At 56.4% G+C, this 21,534-nt stretch overlaps 1 protein-coding gene across 1 annotated transcript; it reads right to left on the bottom strand.

Moving 5' to 3' along the window:
• Nucleotides 1-1,074: 1,074 nt before the first annotated feature.
• On the bottom strand, nt 1,075-20,256 carry ARID3C (AT-rich interaction domain 3C). Its single transcript, XM_062513983.1, has 8 exons — nt 19,623-20,256; nt 18,684-19,013; nt 7,168-7,240; nt 3,305-3,488; nt 2,836-3,080; nt 2,260-2,529; nt 1,989-2,078; nt 1,075-1,217 (listed from the first exon to the last, which is right to left on the bottom strand). Exons 1-8 carry the CDS (start codon nt 19,659-19,661, stop codon nt 1,075-1,077), a joined length of 1,374 nt encoding a protein of 457 aa, XP_062369967.1. The 5' UTR covers nt 19,662-20,256.
• Between the last annotated feature and the right edge of the window lie 1,278 nt (nt 20,257-21,534).

Raw genomic sequence — 21,534 nt, 5'->3', positions numbered from 1 at the left:
CAGGAGTTCGTTTCCTTTAATAGATACACGGAGTCACGCAGCTGCGGAGGGAGTGTGGGGAACAGGCCAGTGCCGCCGAGCCCCCCACGCTGAGGTAGAGGTGAGCGCTGCTCCATGCTCACCTGCTTTGGCACCCTGGGGCACACGTGGGAGGAGGAGGCACCCGCCCAGCCCCAACGAGGTAGTTCGGAGTGCCCTCTGTCTCCCTGTCACCCATGTGGGGACCCTGGCACCCAGGCAGTCTTTGGTGGTGGTGGGGGGGGGGCTTTGCTGGGCAACCCTGCCCTCCCCCCACCAAAAAGCCCCACCCCGACATTAACCCCCAACCCCAGCCCCACCCCAATAAGCTCCACCCCCACCATTCCCACCAATATCCCCATTATTTACCCCCCCCACGGTGATCCCCCTGAGCTAAGGACCTGGGGGGCTGAGATGCCACCACCCTGGGGTTGTCTCAGGGCAGGGGCAGCAAGCCCAGGCAGCACAGGAGGGCTGGGTAGGGGCATCTGCAGTGGGTAGGGGGTGCAGTATATATATAGGGGCTGCAGTGTACAGGGGTACAATTAATAGGGGCTGCAGAGTATGGTGCCTGCAGTGCTTGCACGGAGGGTGTGTATGGAGAGGCAATGTGGGCATCAAGGGTCTGTGCAGGGGACACAGTGTATGCACTGAGGCGTGTACAGGGGCAGTAGTGCGTGCATTGAGGTGGGTAAGGGGCTGCAGGATGTAGGGGATGCAGCATGCAGGTCCTGGGGGCCCCCAGGCAGCAGGGCAGGAGGATATGTATGGGGGTGGTCACCTGGGGGTGGTGCTTTGGGAAGGAACGGGGGTGTGTGTGTGTGTGTGTGTGTGTGTGTGTGTGTGTGTGTGTGTGAGAGTGTGCGTCAGAGGGCACATGTGGGGATGAAGGGACAAAAGGGCCAGCATGGGTGTTCACAGCCTTGCATGGACACAGCTCATTACTGCAACAAGAGACACCTTTGTCCCACCCTGGTGGCCCAGCTGGGTCCCACAGCTCAGCCCCCCCAGACTCTGGTCACCCCCAGCTGCTTTCAAGGAGGGGGCACATCTGCCTTACAGTGAGGCGCTAGTGGGAGTGTGGCTTTGAGACGAGGCTGGGAGCAGGGGGTTTGGGGCAGGCATGGGGCTTGGACGTGTCTGGGCACTCCCTCCACCAGGTGCCAGGGTGGCTGAGGGCCGGCGGGCAAACAGGACACCTGGGGGACAAGAACAAGCAGGTTAGGGCAAGCCCAGGGTTGGAGGATGGGCTCACCTGGCCCCAAGCATCTAGGGACCAAAACTCATAGGGCTTCAGCCCCCTCTAACCACCTGTGGTATCTCCCCTCGCCCTGGCATCTTTGCCTGCGTGGTGGCCCAGGGCCCATTTGGCCGGCAACCCCACATGACACTTAGCCCTGACCTTTCCAGCTAATTAAATATTTAAGTTCTGAAGGCAAAGTCATTGATTTTAATTGTGGGGTGTCTCAGCAGGACAGGCATGGATCTGGGGGGCATGGGATGGGCTGCATAGCCAAGCTGGTGCACACGGGCACCTCAAAGGATCCTCTGCTCCAGCAAAGCACCCCAGCATCTTTCCCTGCACCATGCTCTGCAATCAGCCAAGCCCCACACCCAGCCAGAGATCTTCTGGGCACACAAGCATTGGGGTGACCCCAAATCCAAGCCCATCCTTCAGGACCTTGGGGTGTGGAATGACCCTAGGTGCAGGGTCCCTTCTCAGTCAAGAGTCTGTCCATCTATTCAACCCCACTTTAGCCCTCCATCACCAGCACTTGCTTTGGGCCAATTTCCATCCTTGTCTACCCCCTCCTTCCACTGCCCCCTCTCCCCAAGCCCTGCCACTTCATTACGATGGATTTTATAGTAAAGACATCAGATTGAAGGAAGGACTTGCTGGCCAGGCAGTGGCTATAAGTTATTGGATTTCCCGGCCGCAATTACACAGGCCAAGCGGCCCTTCTATTTACCTGTGTAGACAACTCCATTTATTTCTATTGACATGTTGATACTGCTAATGCTGTTGGTGGACAGGTTCAATGCGGTCTCCTGTCTGTCATCTGGGGAAAGGAAATACCAATATGAGTGTTAAGCGAAACAGAAACAAGAACCTGTCCGAGACAGATAAGCCAGGACCCCAGTCCCTCTGGGCATCCATACTCCTCTCCAGTCACTGCTGCTGCTCCCACCTCAGGTGCCAGGGAAAGGGATAACCAAGGTTGAGGTGTTGCATATCTATACCTCTGTTGGAGATCTTGACGTTCATGGGGAACTGGGAGGCCATGGCCAGGAGGTTGTGCTGAAGTGCATGTTGCACCAGTCGCTGCTGCTCCTCCGCTGTCAGTGCCACCTTCTTCTCTGGGGGCTCCCCTGTCTCCAGCTTCTCCCGCAGCTGCTCCAGCACCACTGCCTGTGAGGCAGCTGCTGCTTGGGCTGCTGTGAGATGGTGGCTGGCCAGTCCTACTGGGATAGCGATGCGCCCCGGCACTGATGCTGCCAGCATTCCGTCCTCTGCAATGACCAAGAGATCTCAGCAGGTCCCTCATCACCACCCCCACCTCACCCAGTGGTGCCAAGTACAGCCCACCAGCAATGGGGTATGGCAGGCCACCACTCCCAACATCTGGGCTCAGTCCTTCTCTAAAGCCAGGGGAAATATACTTGTTTCATTCCCTGAAAGGGACTAAAAGAACAACATTGTTCCTATTTTCCCCTAACAAAATGGACAAGAGCAGAGAGAGAATATCCCTGCTGCTGGAGCAGCGTCCATCCCTGGGAAGAGATGGTTGTTGCCAGGCAGATGGGATCCTCACCCACCTTTCTTAACACTGTGCACTTGGCTGAGCTGGCCACAGCTGTGTGTGGAGATGCTAAGAGCTGGCAGAGGCATTTTGGGGGTGCCCAGCAGGGTTGGGGTGCTGGCTGGCGAGTAGTTGAAGAGTGCTGTGCCGAAAGTCTGCCTCCGTCCCTCCCGACGGTTGCTGTCGATGGCAGCTTGGAGCTCTCCGGGAGAGCTGAGCGCCCGCTTCTCACATTCATAGGGATACAGGTATTTCATGTATCTGCACAGGGAGAGAGCCAGGGGGAGATGCACAGTCATGCATCTGGGGAGATGCACAGTCATGCATCTTCCAGCCAGCACCATGCTGAGCAAAGAGCTCTTGGGAAGGAGCAGAGCTCTCCATCCACTTTTGTGGCACTCCATGTCAGACCCCATGCAGGGTTTTGGGACATCTGATCCAACAGGTGCCCCAGGGCAGGTGTCCCCCACCTGCCATGCACTCACTGTGTGCGGAGGGTGAAGGCAGCGCTGGTGATGGAGGTAGGTAGGTTGAGGCCCTTGGTGATCTCCCGCCAGATCTTTTTGTTGATGACTTCGACCAGGCCACCCTTGTCTGTCACCAGCTGGTACAGTGTGTACAGGTCCAGCACTTGCTTGGCCATGATGGGGATGCGGTTCACTGGTGTCCCTTCCGGAGGCACACAGGAGACAGAAGAGGGTGTGGGGGGCTGCCCACAGGGGCCCTTTGTACCTGGGATCACAGCCCCCACCCTCCCCCCACTGCCACTGCAGGTACCCACACTGGGAAGCACATCTCTCTGTGCCCAGGAGAGCAAACATGGGCACCTGGGGTGCAGGCAGGACCCCAGGGTGCCTGGGAGAGTAGGACTGTGTCAAAAAGCAGGGGAGACCCCAGCATGCTGGCAGAGGGTCACCTTTGATGGAGCTGTCGGTGGGGCTGGGTATGCTCTCATCTGGGATGGGCACCATTCCTGGAGCCACAGTGGGATGGGAAAAGTACCACCTCCAACCTTAGATAAGGTTGTCTCTCTCCAATTCTCAGAGCTATCTGTACAGCACCAATCTATAAAATCTCTCAGAGCATCCTAGAATGATGTGCTCTGTAATGCTCTTTCAGAGCCCCATAAAGAGAGACTTCATCTATACTTTAGAAAGGGACCTATCCTATAAACTTTCTGAAGAGGGATGACCCTCACAACCCTTCTAGGAGGACTACCCTACCATCTCTCTATGGAAAGGTTTTCTCTTCCAGCTCCAGACTCCTCCAAAGAGTTTCTGAAAAACCTCTTGACCCTACAGATGGCCCCAGAAGTTTCCTCTGCTTAAAGGACTTTAGTACCCTGCTTCAAGAAACCTGACCTCAAATCCTCTTCAACTCCTCTCAGCAGAGACCCTGACCCCTGGTGCCCCAGCATCACCCTCCTCTATGAGGCTATGAGGTAAGGGAGTATGGGTTCACCAAGGGTCTGTGAGCCCAGTATAGATCAGCATGGTCTCCACAGCCACCAAGCCTGGCCGAAAACCTGTCCCTACTTTCTCAGCACTCCCATATTACCCCACAGCCTTGCTGTGCTCCATGCCTCCTTGGGATAATGGTCTGGGTGTTCACTGGAAGCTGGGTAGAGGAGAGACAAACAACACATTCCATCCCACCCTGTCCCGTCCTGTGCCATTCCACCCCATATTTATTCCTCCTGCAAGGTGGCAGGGCACAGGCAGTATTGGAAAGCCATCCATTTGGCCAAGGGAGGCTGTCACAACTGCGCTTCGCCCCTCAAACGAAGCCGTCATTCACCGCCATCCTCCAGCATCCCTAATTTATGGCCCTGATATTGGCTTGGCTTCTTCACATAAGCCTGAAAAATGAGCTCTTTTTATTCTTTTACTGAGTTCATTTAACTTTTTTTTTTTGTGTGTGTGTGTGTGTGTCTGTGCTGTTCACCAGGTCGGGAAGGGAGAGAGGAGTTTATCCTCCTGGGAGAAAGGCAGAGATATTGACTTGACATCTGCTGTCAGTAGCTCACCACCCCTGCTCAGGGCTGCTGGCACAAGACCCATCACCTCGGCGGGGAAGGGGGGCAGTTTAAGGGCACTCCCTCACCCCCAATGCCAACGAATTTGCAGGTCTCTCAGTCAATGGCCCATGGATTTCTTTTCTCTTCTACCCTCTCCAGCACTGGTGGCTTATGAAACTGCCTCACCATTAATCTCAGGGCTGTGCTGGATGCGTGGCTGATGCCTGTCCCACTGACAAAGGCACCTGTCTGCATCCCCACAGAGTGATGGCCCCAGCCCCAGCCAGGGCCGAGGGCACAAAAGCCCAGGGAGGTGACGCAGCCATTGTGGTGCTGCAATTAGTGCCTTGATTGATTAATAGCCTTGTGTTATCAGCAGGGCACTCAGCTTGGTGCTGAAATGGGGAGGGGGGGCCTGCAGACCCTGGTAAGCAAATGCAGAAATAGCCCCCTTCTGTCCCTGATTACTATCTTTGAGGTGCCACAGAAATTGGGGCAGCTATGAGCTGCCCCACTGCCTGTACCCTGTATCTGATTGTGGTGGTGGCATCACCTCTATTAGCCACCAGGGTCAGCTGTGCTCTTGTACCATAGGCTGGCCTCAGAGGGTCTGCCCCACAACCCATTTTTCAGCCCTACAAATTTTCCACTCTGCTGACAAATGTCAATCCTGATACTGTCCTGACAGACAGCAGAGGGGACACAGTCCCTTTCAGCAGGGCTCACCCTGTGGACATCGATCCCTCCTGGAGACCTTGGGGACATAGCCTGGGTGTCACAGTCCCCTGCCCATGCACCTCTGGGTGCCCCAGCTTTATCTGCACTAGTTCTTGGGTGCTGCTTCTTACCCAACTCTTGATGATCCCTGGGATGCTGTCCCTTTACCTTTTCTGTCCCCTTTCTCTTTGGTACCCCAGTTCAAAATCCCTGTCTCCTCCAACAGGTTCATGCACACCCATCCCTGCAAACCTGCACCTGTGCACCCACACCTTGCCCACCCTCCCCAGAGGGATGGCATCCACTCGGAGGAGAAGCAGGACAGAAGGGATGGAGGGCAGAGGAGTGGGACATCCAGACACAGAGGGATGTGAAGCAGCACCGTCAGGGAAGCATTAGGCTCCCTCCCTCCTCCCTACACCAGCAGGTACTTACTTAATTAGCCCTGGCCCCAATAGCGAGGGAGTTAATTAGCTCTGGAGAGAGAGATAATGAAGCTGCAGAGCAGCCCATGAATCTTGTAGCTGAGGGATGCTGGGGGGTGAGGCAGTGCTGATGCTCCCACTCACTCCCCTCACCTCTGCACCAGGGCCAGGGGGCACCTATGAGGCAGTACCCAGCCCATCCACAGCCTACAGCTGGCCCCAGTATGAGCCCCATGGCCATGCCAGCCATTCATCACGTACCCCTATGTGCAACAAGTTGGTGGCATCCCAACCCAAAAGTGATCTCTACAGACCCATAGCCAGGTGGGGACCCTCATCACCCTTCCAATGGGCAGGGCGTGTGGGCGACTGCCCCTCTCTGCCCTCCTTCACCCCATGCACAGCCAGCCCCAAAGCTCCTGCACCCCCGTCAGCCTTTCCCCGTTAATTAGCTCGGCATTAACCTCTGCCTGGGGTTTACTGGTTATTGAGCGGCTTGTTCATTAATCCACACACCAGCAAAAGGCTCTAATTAATATGGCAGGCCACACACCCGCGCTCGGCAACTTTTAATTGTCGCAGGCCCGGCCGGGGAGGGCGAAGGTTAAAGCATTTATCGAGTCCCGGAGAGCCGAGCCGCTCGGCTCCCCATGCCGATAGCAAAGATTTCCAATGAGGATGGGTTGGCTGGCGAGCCCTTAACCCCTGGGTGCCCGGCGCTGCCCGGATTGCTGGCCACGCTCCCGCAAATCGTAGGCATCCCCAAGAGGTGCTGGTGGTGGGCACCCTCAGCAGGTGCTGCTAACAAGGAGCCCTAATGAGCACTGCTAAGGGCATTCCCACCAGGCATCCTTAAAACGTCCTGAAAACTGCTAATGGGCATCATTACTGGGTATTGCTATTAATGGGTGTTGCTAATGTCAGGAAGGGGTATGTAAATGGACATCCCCACCGGGTGTTTCCAGTGGGCATCCCTGCTGGGCATCGCTAATGGGCATGGGATAACGGCAGGCATCGACAGCTGCCCCAGCTTGGGGTTAGGGGGAGGCCAGGGGGAGCACCGCAGGACATGTCTGAGGGTTTTTCAGAGACATGGAGCAGCTCAGAGCCTGAGAACAACACACCATGAAACCCCCCAGCAGCCGAGGCAGGGGTGGAAGTGGCACCCACCCCAGCCACCCACCTTTACCTCTCTTCTGCATGAAGCCAAAGAGGTCATCCAGGAATTCCTTGCGTTTCGGGTCCTCATCCAGTTCATAGAGCTGGAGGCAGGAGAGAGAGAGAGAGAGAGAGAGAGAGAGAGAGAGAGAGAGAGAGAGAGAGAGAGAGAGAGGGGTCAGTGCTTCCAGCACATGCAGGTTAGAATGGAGAGGGGAGCAGTGCCTGGGGCCAAACACTGCCTGTACCAGGACCTGGCATCACCCCTGGCCCCACCTCCCTGTTCTGCGAACAAGAGGCTCTCTGAGCACCACTAACAAAATCCCGACACACCCTCTGCCTAGGTGTGGGCTCTCCCCGTGCCTGGGTTCTGGCATGGGCTCCCACAGACCACTGACTACTTTGACTCTGCTACAGAGATGCTGAGTCTGTGCCTCAGTTTGTCCTGCCCCTCACCCTGTTAGACGCAAGAATCACAGCCCAGAGGCATCAGCAAACCCCAAGCCCGAGACAGGACCCTGGGATCACAATGCTCAGCTCTGCTCTGGCACTGCTGAGTGCTGGCAGTCCCCAAGTCCTAGCATGGGATCAGCATCCTCATCAGCCCACATCCCTCACAGGGACATAGGCCCACCTGAACAGTGGGGGCTGATCCCATCCTGGGGAAGGAAAAGTTAGCTTGACCATGGCACTGGATACCATCGAGGGAGCTGCAAGTGCCGGGGCTGCCATGTGCACAGGGTAGCACAGACACAAACATGTGGCTGTGAGGATACTTCTGTGTGCTGGGTGGTCTGGACACATGGACACAGCCTGAGCTGAGGGACAGCACTGGGTAGGTGAGTGCAGCCCCTACACCAGGGACATGAAGTGCCGACTCGCTGTGAAAGTCCGGGCTCCCCTGATTCCAGCACAGCGCCTGAGTGACCATGACAAATTGGAGCCTGCCAGATCGATGGCCCAGCAGTAAAAGTCAGAGCACATGAAGGAAAAATTAGCACCAATCGAAGACACTATAGACACCAATTCCTCCCAGCAAGCCCGGTAAGAATTTAAAGCCATTGAAAAGAAACAAAACTCAGCAGTCCAGAATGGATTTCCAAAACATATACAAAGAAATGCAAGCTGGAAAACAAAGTCAGGCACAAAATAGAGTCGTTTAAAACACAATTGTGCTGGGAAAGGCCGTTAAAAACCAATAGAAAGAGAGCACACCCCCACTCCACACAGAACATCATTCACCAGACAGATAAAGGGAGCTGTGCTTAAGGGTCGTCAGGCTGCAGGGACACGGGGATGTGGGGATGGGGGTGGATACCATGGGACACATGAATGCAGATATGGGAATGTAGGGATGTGGGGTTGCAGGGACTCAGGGAATGCGGAGGTGGGGTGATGCAGGGATGCAATGGGGACACATGAATACAGGAACATGGGAATGTAGGGATGTGGGGTGAAGGGAGTTCAGGGACATGGAGATGTCGGGATGTAGGGATGGCAGAATGTGGGGACCTACAGGGATGTGAGGATGCTTCTACAGACCCCACAGTTCCCACCACTTAACAGACACACCCTAACACAGTTCCTTCTCTAACTCAGGTGCCAGCTGTCTGTCCCTTGTCAGGGACAGAACAGTGCTAACTGCCTGTCCCTAACTTTGTTTAGGGGTACAACTGACAGACTCACATCATACCCACAGCTGCTGACTGCCTGGGTTCATGGAGCTCCTTCTTTGCTGCTTCCCTGTTCTCTGGATCCCACTTACCTATCCCCTCCTTATGGCTGGGTGTTCTTGGAATGCCCTAACCCCTGGGTGCCTGTATTGTGTCCCTCTCCACTGCAGTGTTTCCTGCCTCTCTCTGTGCACCCTCCCCAATGCCTGCTCTTTTCCACGAGGTCCCTGAGCCATTGATTACAGTAACTAGGTCAGGGTCTGAGCAGAGCTCCAGGAAGCTGCTTTGATTTCTGCCCCAGGAAGGCTGTGTCAGCCAGGCTTTGCCTGCATTTCCCTGCCAGTTCCTGCCTCTGGAAGCGACACCAGAGCGCTTTGAAATCCCCTGACATCTGGCTTGTCAAGGCATGGGCAAACCCCAAAACTGGCAACTACCACTCATCCTGCTTCAAGGTGAAGCCACTGTCTTCCCGAGGGGTTACCCATGGATGGGCTTCAGCACCCACACACCTCTGCCCTGGGTGCCACCCGTGTTTCTCCTCCCATCAATACAGGCAAGATCCCACTCACAGTGGGCTGCTACTGACTCCAGCCCCCAAAACAGGTGTGACCTCCAAGGGCTGGGTTCTATTTTTCCACTGTTTATTAACCTCTAACCTTTTATCTGTGGGGCACTGAGATGCAAAAACACATTACATCAAACGGGGAGCAAGGGTCAGCTTTTAAGTGGAGATGAGAGTGGAGCTGAGTAACTGGGGACAAGTCAGCAAGGTCCTTGGGTATGCCTGGGATGCACGGGGTGTTCCATGAGATTTGGGGATGCTCAGTCTGGAGAAGAGGTCTCCTGGGTCACACACAGTTGCTGTGCAGGGACACATGCCTCACCTGGGTGTACATAACCCCACATGGGCTGCCACTAGCCCATGTAGTGGTGCACAAGTCCACGTGAGCATATAAAACCCTATACAGGCATGCACAAATACACCTGGGCTTGCACAACCCCACAAGTGTGCACAGCCTTGTGTGGGTCCACTCAACCCCATATGAATGTGCACAGCCCCTTGCAGGCATTGCACAGCTCCACACAAGCACAGGCACAACCCTGTGCAGGGACACAGATTCCCCCTAGTGCCACACAAAAGGTGGAATGGGCTTGCACAATCCTGCAAAACCTTGCGTTGGTGTGCACAGCCCTGCAGGGGCACATAGAACATCACAGGAGTGTGCACAAGCCTGTGATGCACACACAGCACACATGGGCACAAATCCCTACACAGGCATACACTGCCATGTCTGGAAGTGCACAGCCTCCCACAGGCAGGTACAGCAGTCTGGTGTGTGCCCAGACTTCCACGGGCACACACCAGACTGCAGGAGCATCCACAACCCTACACACACACCATGGGCACGCACTCCAAATGTGCATGCACAAACCCAGATGGAACATGCACACTGCTGTATGTGCACACACAACCCAAGACCGGACACAACACCACACAAGCATTCACAACCCCATATATACATGCACAATTCTGGACAGGCACTCACAACCCTGGTACAACCCCAGAACAGAACATACAACTTTAGACAGGCATGCACAACCCTAGACAGGCACACACAAATCCCAGCTGGTCGTGCACCGCCCCAAATGGACAAAGAGAGCCCCATACTTGAGTGCACAACACCAAATAGACATGCACAACCCCATGTATGCACACACATACCCTGTACGTGCATCCACAACCCCAGATGGGCGCACAGAGCCCCAAACAGGAACACAGAACTCCAGAAGGGGATGTACAGTCCCACACATACATGCACAACCCCAGACTGGCACTCCACATGGATGGGCACCCCTGACCCCACAGGGCACACATGTCCCCAGAGCATCCCCGTGCCGTGCACCTTGAAGCAGTGGCCTGAGCCTTGCCCAGGGGCAGTTGTGCAACACAACCCGTGGCTCCTGTTTGCGGTGACCTATGAGCAAGGACCCTTTTAATCGTGTTTGTATTGATATAATTAGTAACTCATTTAACGCCATCGATGTAACTATATTCCTCTATAAACGGAAGTATTAAACTGTCAAGCCCCAGGATCGATATCCCGCCAGTGCGCAGCGCAGCCCTGCTCTGCTGACCTCGGGAACCCATGCTTGGCCACCCCACTGGCCTTGGAACCCCAGCAGCACCCCGTCTCCACCTGGCACTGCTGGCCTGGGTGCTTGTGCAGGACTACTTCAGTGTGTCCTCGTCCCACACCCTGTAACGGGTGCAGCTCTGGGACCTGCTCCCTTCTGTCATCCCATTGCCATGGTGACATCTATATTCCTTAAGGGATGGGGATAACGGTGCTTGTCAGGCAGGTTAAAGGTTAGCAGGTCGAACATGGTTTATTAACAGAACGTGAATAGACCTTGTGCTTCCTTCTCCTACTCCTCCTCCTCTTCCTTCTCTCCTCCACCTCCTCTCCACGATTAAGTAACATTGTTAGCACCACTCACTCACCCACAAGATTAATTTGCTGGAGCCAGAAGGGCTTCTAGAACTGAAGCTTGGGTCCCTGAGACCCCTCAGCCTAGCTGACACCCTAGACAGAGGAAGGATGTGATGAGGTGCTAAGCCACCCCCCAAGCACTTCAGCTTGCCCCGCCCTGGTGATTCCCCACTCAGTGCCCCCGGGCCCTGCTGCCAAGGGAAGCGATCTCAGTGGGACCCCCACAGTCCCTACTCAGATTCCACCTCCTGCTGGCAGAAAGGGCTCAGATCAGCAGCCAGGATTTAATCCACTTAATATGAGCTGTATCGATCCTGGATTCTGCTCAGCTCCCCCCCACCATGCAACCCCCCCAATCCTGAGCTGCTTAATATCCACCACATTGATTAGCCACACTGCTAATTTTTCCATCTGGCCACTGTTCACGCAACATGCCCAGGTAATGCTCACTCCCCTGCACCCCCCAGCCACACACCACGGGTGGCTGACTGCTGATGCACTATTTTGGAGTCACTGCACCCCTCCAGAGGTTGGTCTGAGATCCTTTCCAAGGAAGATCTAGTAGTAATGCACAACCAAGCACTCAGACCCCTGTGCCCTGCTGGCATGCCTCAGTTTACCCTGCAGGTAACCTCAGGATCTGGCCATTCCCAGTTGAGGCACAGCCCTGAGCATGCTGATGTTCAGGGATCCCAACAGTATCCACAGTTAGTCTTCCTGCCATGGGGCACACACAATGAACTAAGGGTTTGCAGGTCCCTCCCCGCCCATCCCCATTGCCAGAGCTGGGGGGCAGTTCACTCCCCGCCAGGCACAAACCACCCCCTGACCTTGCAAGCCACCAGTCGCCTCTTCCACCACTTGTTAATAAGTTAATGGTTATGGGACAGCATTGCTGGGACAGCCAGCTGCATTTGAAGGCAGTGCTGGCTCCTGGGGGGACACTGCTCCCCTGACCCCACAGCCCTGAGGGGTGCGGGGTGCTTACTCATCCCAACACCACCAACCTCAGCAGCCACCCCACTAGCACGGTCAGACATCTCTGTTTGGGGACCTCTCCCAGTGCTGTGGTTTCCTCACAAAGCCTTTCATCATGCTTAATATTTAACGGCACTTTATAGAGCAGGCAGGTTTAATCAGCGCTGATAATGCGGCAGATCCGGCAGGTCATTAAAACCCCCCTTCCCACCGCAGCCGCTCCCGGGAGGGCTGCCTGCTGCAAACATTAACCCAGCCCCGCACAAGGTTTGCTGGCAAGTGCTGGCCTTGGGACGGCCCCCTACCCACAGCCTGCCCTGGCATGACGTGGAGGGCTCACAGGGTCCCCAGCCTCCTGCTTAACACACTCTGCAGGAGGGGAAACTGAGGCAGGGGGTGCAGGCATGGCTCCCAGGCTGGAGCAGAGGAAATATGCTGCCCATGGCTGTGTGGTGCCACCACGGGCACTATTCATGGTCCCTTGTCCTGTCTGTCCTGTCTCCTGGCTGTGACACAAGAGAGGCAGCCCTGGCTCCTGGCGCTCCTGGTGAACGCGCGTCCACCACGACCAGCCCCTTGTTATTTGTTCATGGCTGAGCAGGCAGGAGTCAATTGAGTGGATTTGTTCAAGTTAACCTCCCTGACCCACCGGCACTTGCTACGCCACTGCCTCCCCCTCCATCCTTGCCTCCCTCTCCATGTTGCCTCCTCCTCCATTCTTGTCCTCCCTCCCCTCCCGGCCCCTGATCCTTCCATGGATGAATGAAGACATGGGACACCCTTCCCCTTCAATCCCTTCCTAGGTGACTGGAGCTATGGGACCCTGTCCATGACCAGCAGCATCCCAGGTGTCCCCAAGGAACACACACATGCACCCCCATGGTATTTGCACGGGTGAGCACACAGGGCATGCTCTAGCACACAACAGGGTCTGTGCACGCACACACCTGCCATGGGGCTATGTGAATATGGCGTGCCCACCTGGGGGGCTGTGTGCATGCCTGGGATGTGCATGGGCTGTTAAATCCCACTCCTCACCATGAACCTCTGACCCCACCCGCTTCCTGCAACTTCTTTGAAGGGACAATGTAGAAGGAAAGGTTGGTGGCACCCCCACCAACCACACCCTGTGAAAGCAACCCCAGCCCCCTCCTCAGCCTCTGGAAGAACTGTGTGCCTGAGCAGAAAGAGCATCGGGGCCTGGTTCTCACTTGTGCCCTTCCACAGACATGAGATATAAACTCTAGATCCATGATGGAGAACACAGCCTCACCAACAGAGGCATCTCCAGTGGGTGCCCTGTGCCCCACGGAACAGGTTTCCACAGCCCCCATGTAGACTCTGCTCACCCTCTGCACACTCATGCACACTGCAGCTTGCTCTGCAGATGCACACATGTGTGCATGCTCTCCTTGTTTAGCCTCACCCTGGACAAACAGCCCCATCAAGCACACTCACACAGCCCCTGTATGTGCTCCCCCTCTGCACAGACCCTGTCCATGCTAATGCATTCACACTCTTCACATACACACACAATCCTTGTGCACATCCATCCATCCATCCATCCATCCATCCATCCATCCATCCATCCATCCAGCCTCTTGAAACTAGAATCCAGCACCCCAGATTCAACCTCCCCTCTGCAGCCTTGTCCAGCTGGCTAGCAGCACAGAAGATTTACCTCAATTTTTTGCATAATTAGTGGATTATTGGAGGCCCAGGTTGATGAGGGGGTACATCCTCCCCAAAGACTAAACTGGCATCTGATTTCAGAGGCAGCTGGGGAGGGAGCTGGAAGCAGCCTTAGTGTAAGCTCCTGAAGGTGCACATCTCCCGTCCACAGTGAAGGCAGTCTCACACCCTCAACTAGTTTTAACACCCCCTCTTTGGAGCCCCAATCCCAAACTCTTTGGACCCCTGGCTGGAATATAGTGTTGTGGCAGCTTCTGAAGCTCTGAGCATTCCACAGGCTCCAGAGGGGCCAGGAAGTACCCTGGGGGCAGCAATGGGAGTGGGGGATTGGCATCACAAGGACTGCTCAGCACTGTGGGCTGGGCAAGAGGCAGCCTTGGAGGGGGCTTAGCCTTTAAATCCTGCCTCAAGCACCATGGGTCCATGCAATTCCAACACAGTGACAGGTATTCACATGCCTAAACACACTTGGGCACCACATGTGTGCCTGAACACAGGTGTGTTCAGACTTGTGTGGGCACACACACATGGTGCCATACACACACTACAGCCATATAGATCTATGCACACCTGAACGCTCATATGGATTCATAAACACATTCCAGCACTTCCATGGGTTCACACACACTCTGCACACTCATGGAGATCCATACAGACACATGCAGTGTCCCAAGCAGCACTCATGTGGGTCCACAAACACACATGTACCCCCATGCTTACACGTGCATTTATACAGATGCACACACTCATGTTGGTCTGTGGGCACACATCCCCCCAGAACACCTGTGTTTGCCCTTCCAGCCACACCCCAGCAGCCCCCTGGTCCTGTCCTATGCCCTCCACTGCTGCTGGGTTCCCAGAGCTGTTGGAGCTCCAGGCATTAGCATGCTGACCCTTGCTGCTGACACCACCTCCCTGCTGCAGGTGGTCCCAGATTAGGGGCACAGCTAAGCTCACAGGTTCACTGGAGAAAAGACTCCAGGCAGACATGGACAGGGGCAAACACACTGTGTCCATTCTCCCCTCTCTGCCTCTACAGTGTAAGCAAGGACCCTCTAACTTAGCCGTGGGAGCTCTTGGTCCTGCCCTTAGGTTGAAGATGTGCTGATGGTGAGGAGGGGGCTGTGGCATGGAGACCACTACCCTCTCCTCAGCCACCTCCATTCTCTGAACATTCCTGCCTCTATTTCCTCCATCCCCAGGGAAAACATTGCAGGAGAAAGCAATAGGGACAGAGATAGGAGGGTCCATACCACAGATCCTTTAGTTCAGTTTTGGGATGACCCTCTGTGGCACAAGGAAGTCTTTGTCTATAAGGGCACACACCTCCAGGCTCTGAGATGCAAATGAACACTTTCACAGCTGGCAAGCCCTCCCTAAATGAATGTTAAGGACAGGTGGGTGGGTGCAAGAAGCAACTGCTGGCATCAGGGACAGGCAGGGCAGGAGGAACAGCCACTCCAGGGTTAGGCTGAGGATAATGGCAAGCAGCTGCTGGCAAAACCAGCCACCCCCAAAGTAACCACTGAGGCTCCCAGACACCCTGGAGTTCCTAAAGGTCTGGCTGGGGCTCACCCCCTGCAGCTGGAGGAAAGAGCTTCAGACGATCCTGATCCCCGCAGTCACAGATGGGTGTGAACATACTGGAGGGGCCCTGGCAGGGAGGGCATCCTCCTGCTAGCAAACACTCTGCTAACAGAGAGATGGATGCAAAGCCCAGATGTTTGAGTCCCTCCCACTTCAGGGAATGGAGAAGAAAGCCCTGGGTTCTGCTGCTGTTCTTCTATCACTTGGAGGAAACCAGAGCATCCATCCCTGTCTACATGTATGGTTTCTCCAGGGGGAATGCTGAATTCATGGAGTTGAGCTTGGAACCAGAAATGCCAGGCTCTTACCCATGCCCTCCAAGTCAAACATAATGCAGCACCACAGAATAAAAACCAAAGGCATCCCAGACCTTAGGGAGGCTGGGTTCATGGCTAATAATCACACCCTACTTGGTGCCCCCCACATCAGGGCTGGGTCTGCCTAACAGCCCTGGGTGTGGAGACCTCCCAGACCTTTGCCCAGGTCTCTACCCATGTGTCCTTATCAATGTACATAAACCGGCGCCGGGGGCTGATGCAAGAGGCAGGGGTGAGGGGGTCTCCCGGCCTCATAATGTTACAGCAGCCCTCCCAGTCAGAGCAAAGGTCTCACCCAGCCCCCCCTCCCCAAACCACCGCCTCAGGAAGCATATAAAAGTACAGCATACATGTGGGGTATTTCCCCGAGAAGTTCCTCCATGCAAAGCAGCATTTGCCCATTAACTCTGTGGATTTCACCACAACCATCTTGTCTTCTGGTCCCACTTTCAGCACCACTGTGCTGTGTGGAAATTTTTCCCTGGCTGATCCTCCACCAACTTCCCAAACTCTCTAATCACCTTCTGCCAAACAGTCTGGATTTGGTGGTGTCTGTTCACTTAGCTGTGCACCTAGCCCATGAGGATGAGAGCAGGGACAAGCCCTGAACCCCACACTGGGTAATGGCATGATGGCTTGGGTTAGTTTCAAGCAGGAGTCCTGGTGAGAAATACAGCTCTGGCCCCTACAGGGTCTTTCTCCACCTGCAGAGCCCTCATAGCCACACTACCAGTGCCCCAGCAGCTTTCCAGCAGACGCATCCTGAACCCCCCCACCCCCACAACATCACAGCCCAGCCCCTGGGAAACCTCCAGAAACTGAAGCAGAGACACCCTCCCCACTTAGTCCCTGCAGAGAGTGGAGAACCTGTTCCCCAGGCTGGGTGAGCCACAGCCCTGCAGCCTGGGTAGGACCCGGCAGGGACATGTCCCTCCCAGGCAGGGGTATGTCCCCTCCTGCATGATCTCAGGAGAGGGACAGGAGTGACAGCCATCCTGCAGACCCCAAAGCAAGCTGGCACCGCAGCCTGTTCCAAACTGCAGAAAGACATCCCGTTGTTGCCCGGGCTGTCTGGGACATGCCACAAGGTGTGGGTCTCTGGATGAGAGGTCCATCACTTTTCCAATCTGGGTTTTAAAAACTCCAAGAAAGCAAACAAGGAACGAGCCAGTTCTCACCCTGGGAAGCTGTGGCAGGATTTATCCCGCACCCAAACCTCTCCTGTCATCTCTCTCCCACTATTCACAATATTCCTGCCCTGCACAAGGAGCGCGGGCAGCCCCAGATAGGGGCAGGGCAGGAGGTTGAAGGACAAGAAATGCCGGGGATGCTTTCCTAGCCTCCCCGGGAGGGAGGAGCTGCTTCCTACCTCCCGGCTGACCCCAGGAACCGGACAGTCAGCCTTTTTCTGTGCAGTGGGGTGTAATGTAACACTTCCCTGACGAGCTGTTTTGGCCTGTGCAGCTCACCCACCCCGGCCCTCCCCGGGCTGCTTCAAGGCAGTGTCAGGCACTGGCAACATCCCCTGTGCTGCCTGTGCCCTGTCTGCACCTCTACATGCTGCCTTGTAGGCAGGGGACGAGCCCCAGACCCCGAAAATAACAACACATTGAGGAATTTGAAACAGAAAAGGAAAAAGTAGGCAAAAGTTCGGTCCCTGCTGCTGTTCCCTTCATCTCCTGCCAAAACTGGATGAGGCCGAAGTGCCTTCGTGCTCCTGTCCCTGAGTAGCACCATCCTAAAAAGCTACACAAGAGTTGTATGGGGACATTTCTGTTCTATTCCCTCACCACATCTTCCCTGTCATCCACTGTGCCTCTCTCTCCCCCACAACGAAGCTGAGTGCATGGGGATCACAAACCTACCCTGGTGCTGTGCGCTCCATTCCCACACCCTTGCATAGAGAGGCACCCACTGTGTGCATACCAGAGCTTGCACAACATGGCTCAGGTGAGATCCACATGCATTAAATACAGGGAGACTTTTCTTCCATCCTTTATGAGCTCCTGAAACCCTTTCCCTGTGCCAGATCTCAGTTGCAAAAGGGTGTCCCCTATGCCCACCAGGAATGCTACTCCCTCCAGTACAAAGAAATCAGTGACATGCATTGACCAACCATAATATGCCCTGGCCCTTGCAGAGATACAAGGGAACTCAGCTCCATGGCTTGCCAGCTCCTTGGGGTGACCACACACCAGAGCCCTTGCCTTTTTTTTGCCTCTGCAAAACCTCTGTGGACAAGGGTCAGCCTATTTTACCCATTATGGAAAGCACCAGATCAGGGTGGGCACAGGGAAATGCCTGGACACTGGACACTATTATATTGCAGGGCCTGTGGACAGCCGCAGGGGACACTGGGGAGGTGGGGTCATGAAGCAGGGTTGAAATGGGGTTTGGTAGCAGGGAGATGGGGAGCATATAGGATGGTGATGATGCCTATAGGGTGGGACTGGGCTTAGGGACAGGGGCAGTGAGGAGCATTCAGGGGGTACCCATTTAGGGGAGGATGAAGTCTGGGGGCAGTGGATCAGTACTGGTGGGGTTTCATTTTGGGGTGGCATCGCAATAATGTCTGGGGTTAATGGGGATATGGAGAATGTCTGCTTGGGGTGGGTCTGATCTGGGGCGTGGTACTGCCCATTTAGGGTGGGATGCAGACAGGGTTTGGGAGCAGTGGGGGGCGTAAGAGGTGTCCATTCCGGCAAAGCTGAATGGGAAACCCGTTTGAACCCGAGTTTGGGGACCATGGGGGGTCACCGGGGATGCCGGCCAGAAGTAGCCGGTGCGGAGGCAGCGATGCCTCCTTACCTGCTTGAACTGCTCCTCGTAGGTCCATTCGTGGTGCGGGGGCGGCGGTGGGTCGCGGGGCTCCCCTTCTTCCTCCTCTTCCTCTTCCTCCTCCTCGTCCTCCTCCTCCTCCGCCGCAGCAGCGGGCGGCGGGCGCGGGCCGGAGGCCGGGCGGCGGCGAGGAGCGGCGGGCGGCGGCCCGGGGCCGGGGCCAGGCTCCACCGGGGGCCGTCGGGGAGCGCCGTCGGGGCCGCGGGCCAGGCGGGCCGCCTGCTGCCGCTGCAGGCTCTCCATCACCGCCGCCAAGCGCAGCCCCCCCGCCGGCCCCGGCCCCCGCGGCGGGGCGGCCGGCTGCGGGCACAGGGCACGGCCTCAGCGCTGCCGCCGGAGCCGGAGAAGGAGGAGGGAGGGGAGGAAGCATCCCCCACCCCGCCCGCTTTCCCCGCCGCTCCCGGGGGCCTTGCCCAAAAGTTGCCCGCGGAACCGTGGCCGCGCCGGGAGCGGCTCCCGCCTCCCCTGCCGGGACCACCCGGCACCCTGCCCCGCGGGGAGCCCGGCCCGCCAGTATTACGTCCCCGCTCCTCCGGGGGACGGGTCCGATCCGGGGAGCCTCCTTCCTCCGTCCCGCTGGGGACCCGTGCCTTGCTGGGACTGGGACCCCCGCCCCAGTTCCACTGGGAGCCGCGTCCTACCGAGGACCCCTTCACTCCCCGGTCCAAGCGAGACATCCGCCCCGACGGGGATCCGTCTCCTACCGAGTCCCCCACCGCCCCGTCCCTGCCGGGAACTCCGTCCCGATCCCGCCCGAGGGTCTCTCCGGGCGCCCCGTCCTCTCGCGACCCCCCTCCCGCTCTCACCGGGGACCCCGATCCCTCTCCCCGTCCAACGCGGGTGTCCCTACCCCGCTCCCGCCATGCACCCCCGCGTCGCCGGGGCCCCTCCGGCCGCTCCGTCCCTCACCAGGGCGGGTTTGGCCGCCAGGCTGGGGTTTTCCACCATGCCGCCGGCTCCGAGCGCCGCCCGGGGCTCGCCCCGCCGTCCCGGGGGGCACGGCCGGCCGGCTGCTCCGCCCGGTCCCGGCCCCGGCCCGCCGCTCACATGGCGCCGCGCCCGCCGATATTTCTTTTATTCCGCAGCAGATGAGGGTGGGTGGGATTTTTCCCTCTTTTCTTTCTTTCTCTCTTTCTTCCTTTTTTTTTTTTTTTTTTTTTTTTTTTTTTTTTTTTTTTTTTTTTTTTTTTTTTTTTTTTTGCAACAAGTGGCAGTCAGACAGCAACACCCCTCCCCGCTCCCATTTGCTAGCGCACGTCCAGGGAGTCACCCGGGGAGGGCTGGGCTTACGGTAGTCCCGGGGGATAGCACCGGACCGGCCCGCTGAGCGCCAGCCGGGGGCCGCCCTGCACTTGGAGCCGGGGGCGCAGCGAACGGGGGCGACCCCCAGTCCATGCCTATGTGGGGGTGCTGGACGACGGGAGTACATGGGGGTGTGTGTGAGGAGAAGGGAGTGTGAAGGAGGGAGGGGTGCGTGAGGGATCTGTGCACACTGGTGTAAGAGGATGCTGCACCCATCGCACACCTTTTAGAGGGTTTTAGGAGTGTGTGTGTAGATAGCCTGTGTGTGCTGGAAAAAATGAGTGTGTGTGTTTTCGTTGCCTGCGTGTGTATATGTGTGCACAGTGGGATGGATGAGCCTCCCTCACAGGTGTGTGTGCAGGGTGCTGGAGCACCCCTGTTCCTGTGCACAGTGGGAGAGGTGAGTGCATTACACGTGTCTGTAAGGGAGCCCCCACATACCAACGAGAGTGTGCCCGTGGTTAAGGTGTGTGCATGCCCTGGGGGTGCCTGTGGAGTCCATGTGTCCATCACTTGGAGCAGTAACCATGCACATGCATGTGTGAAGCCATGTTCACTGTCAGAGGGGCTGAGAGCCTGCAGTGTGTGCACAGTGTGTTTGCTTTTGGGGACAATAATAAATGTCATATATATGTCCATGGGGATCTTGGGTGTGTGTGTGTTTCATGTTCACCTGTTGGTGTGTGCAATCTCTGCTGGGAAGGGTAGGAGGGGCAGGCGTCTGCACACGTGCTTTTTTGGGGCAGGTGGGTGTGTGTGCTCATGCTACCCATCCTTGTGCATGCACAAAGTGGTGTTTGGGGCAAGCTCCAAGTGCTGAACCCTGAGCTTCATCCTTGAGGGTTGGGGTATCACAGCAGTGTGACCCATGACCCTCAGCCTGGGACTTTGTGACAGGTGCTGTGGATGCCTGGCAGAAGGGGTGAGATTGTAATGTGGCCTGGATGCCCAAAGAAGCTTCCTGGTAGAACAAGGCTATGTATCTCTGCCACTGGAGTGGCTCAATGCTCCTGTTTTGCCCTGTGTCCCTGCTTGCAGTGGGGTAAACCGTGGCACCAGGCTATCAAGTGTGTCTCCAGATGTCAGACAAGGATGTAAGATGAGGTGAGAGCACAGCACCTCTCTACCTTGGGTGCTGGCTTCTGGCAGCATCCCCAGACTATTTCCTTACTCTCCCTCCACCTGCCTGTCTGCCAGATTTTCCTGACTCCTTTCTCTATGGAGAAAACTTTGCCAGGAGGCAAAGGAGGCACCCACTCTTCCTTGGGCTTTTGTTGGCCAGGGCATCTGCAGGATTTGCATGGATCCCTGGGGAGCAGCATTACCCCGCAACGCTGGGACACAAGGGATGCTGGCTTTGATCCCATCCCACAGAGCAGTTCGTCACTGAGACTTCCTACTGCTGCACTGGCTTTTAGTGAGATGGGATGACAGGAGGTTGGGTGGCAAGGGCTGGTGGTTCTGTCCCCTCCACAGCTGCAGGGGCCGGGGGCAGCCAGCATGAGCCAAGTCCTCTCTT

Source organism: Cinclus cinclus, chromosome Z (assembly GCF_963662255.1).
Source record: "Cinclus cinclus chromosome Z, bCinCin1.1, whole genome shotgun sequence".
In the NCBI taxonomy this organism is placed as follows: Eukaryota; Metazoa; Chordata; class Aves; order Passeriformes; family Cinclidae; genus Cinclus; species Cinclus cinclus.
This window is presented reverse-complemented; position numbering and strand designations above follow the sequence as displayed.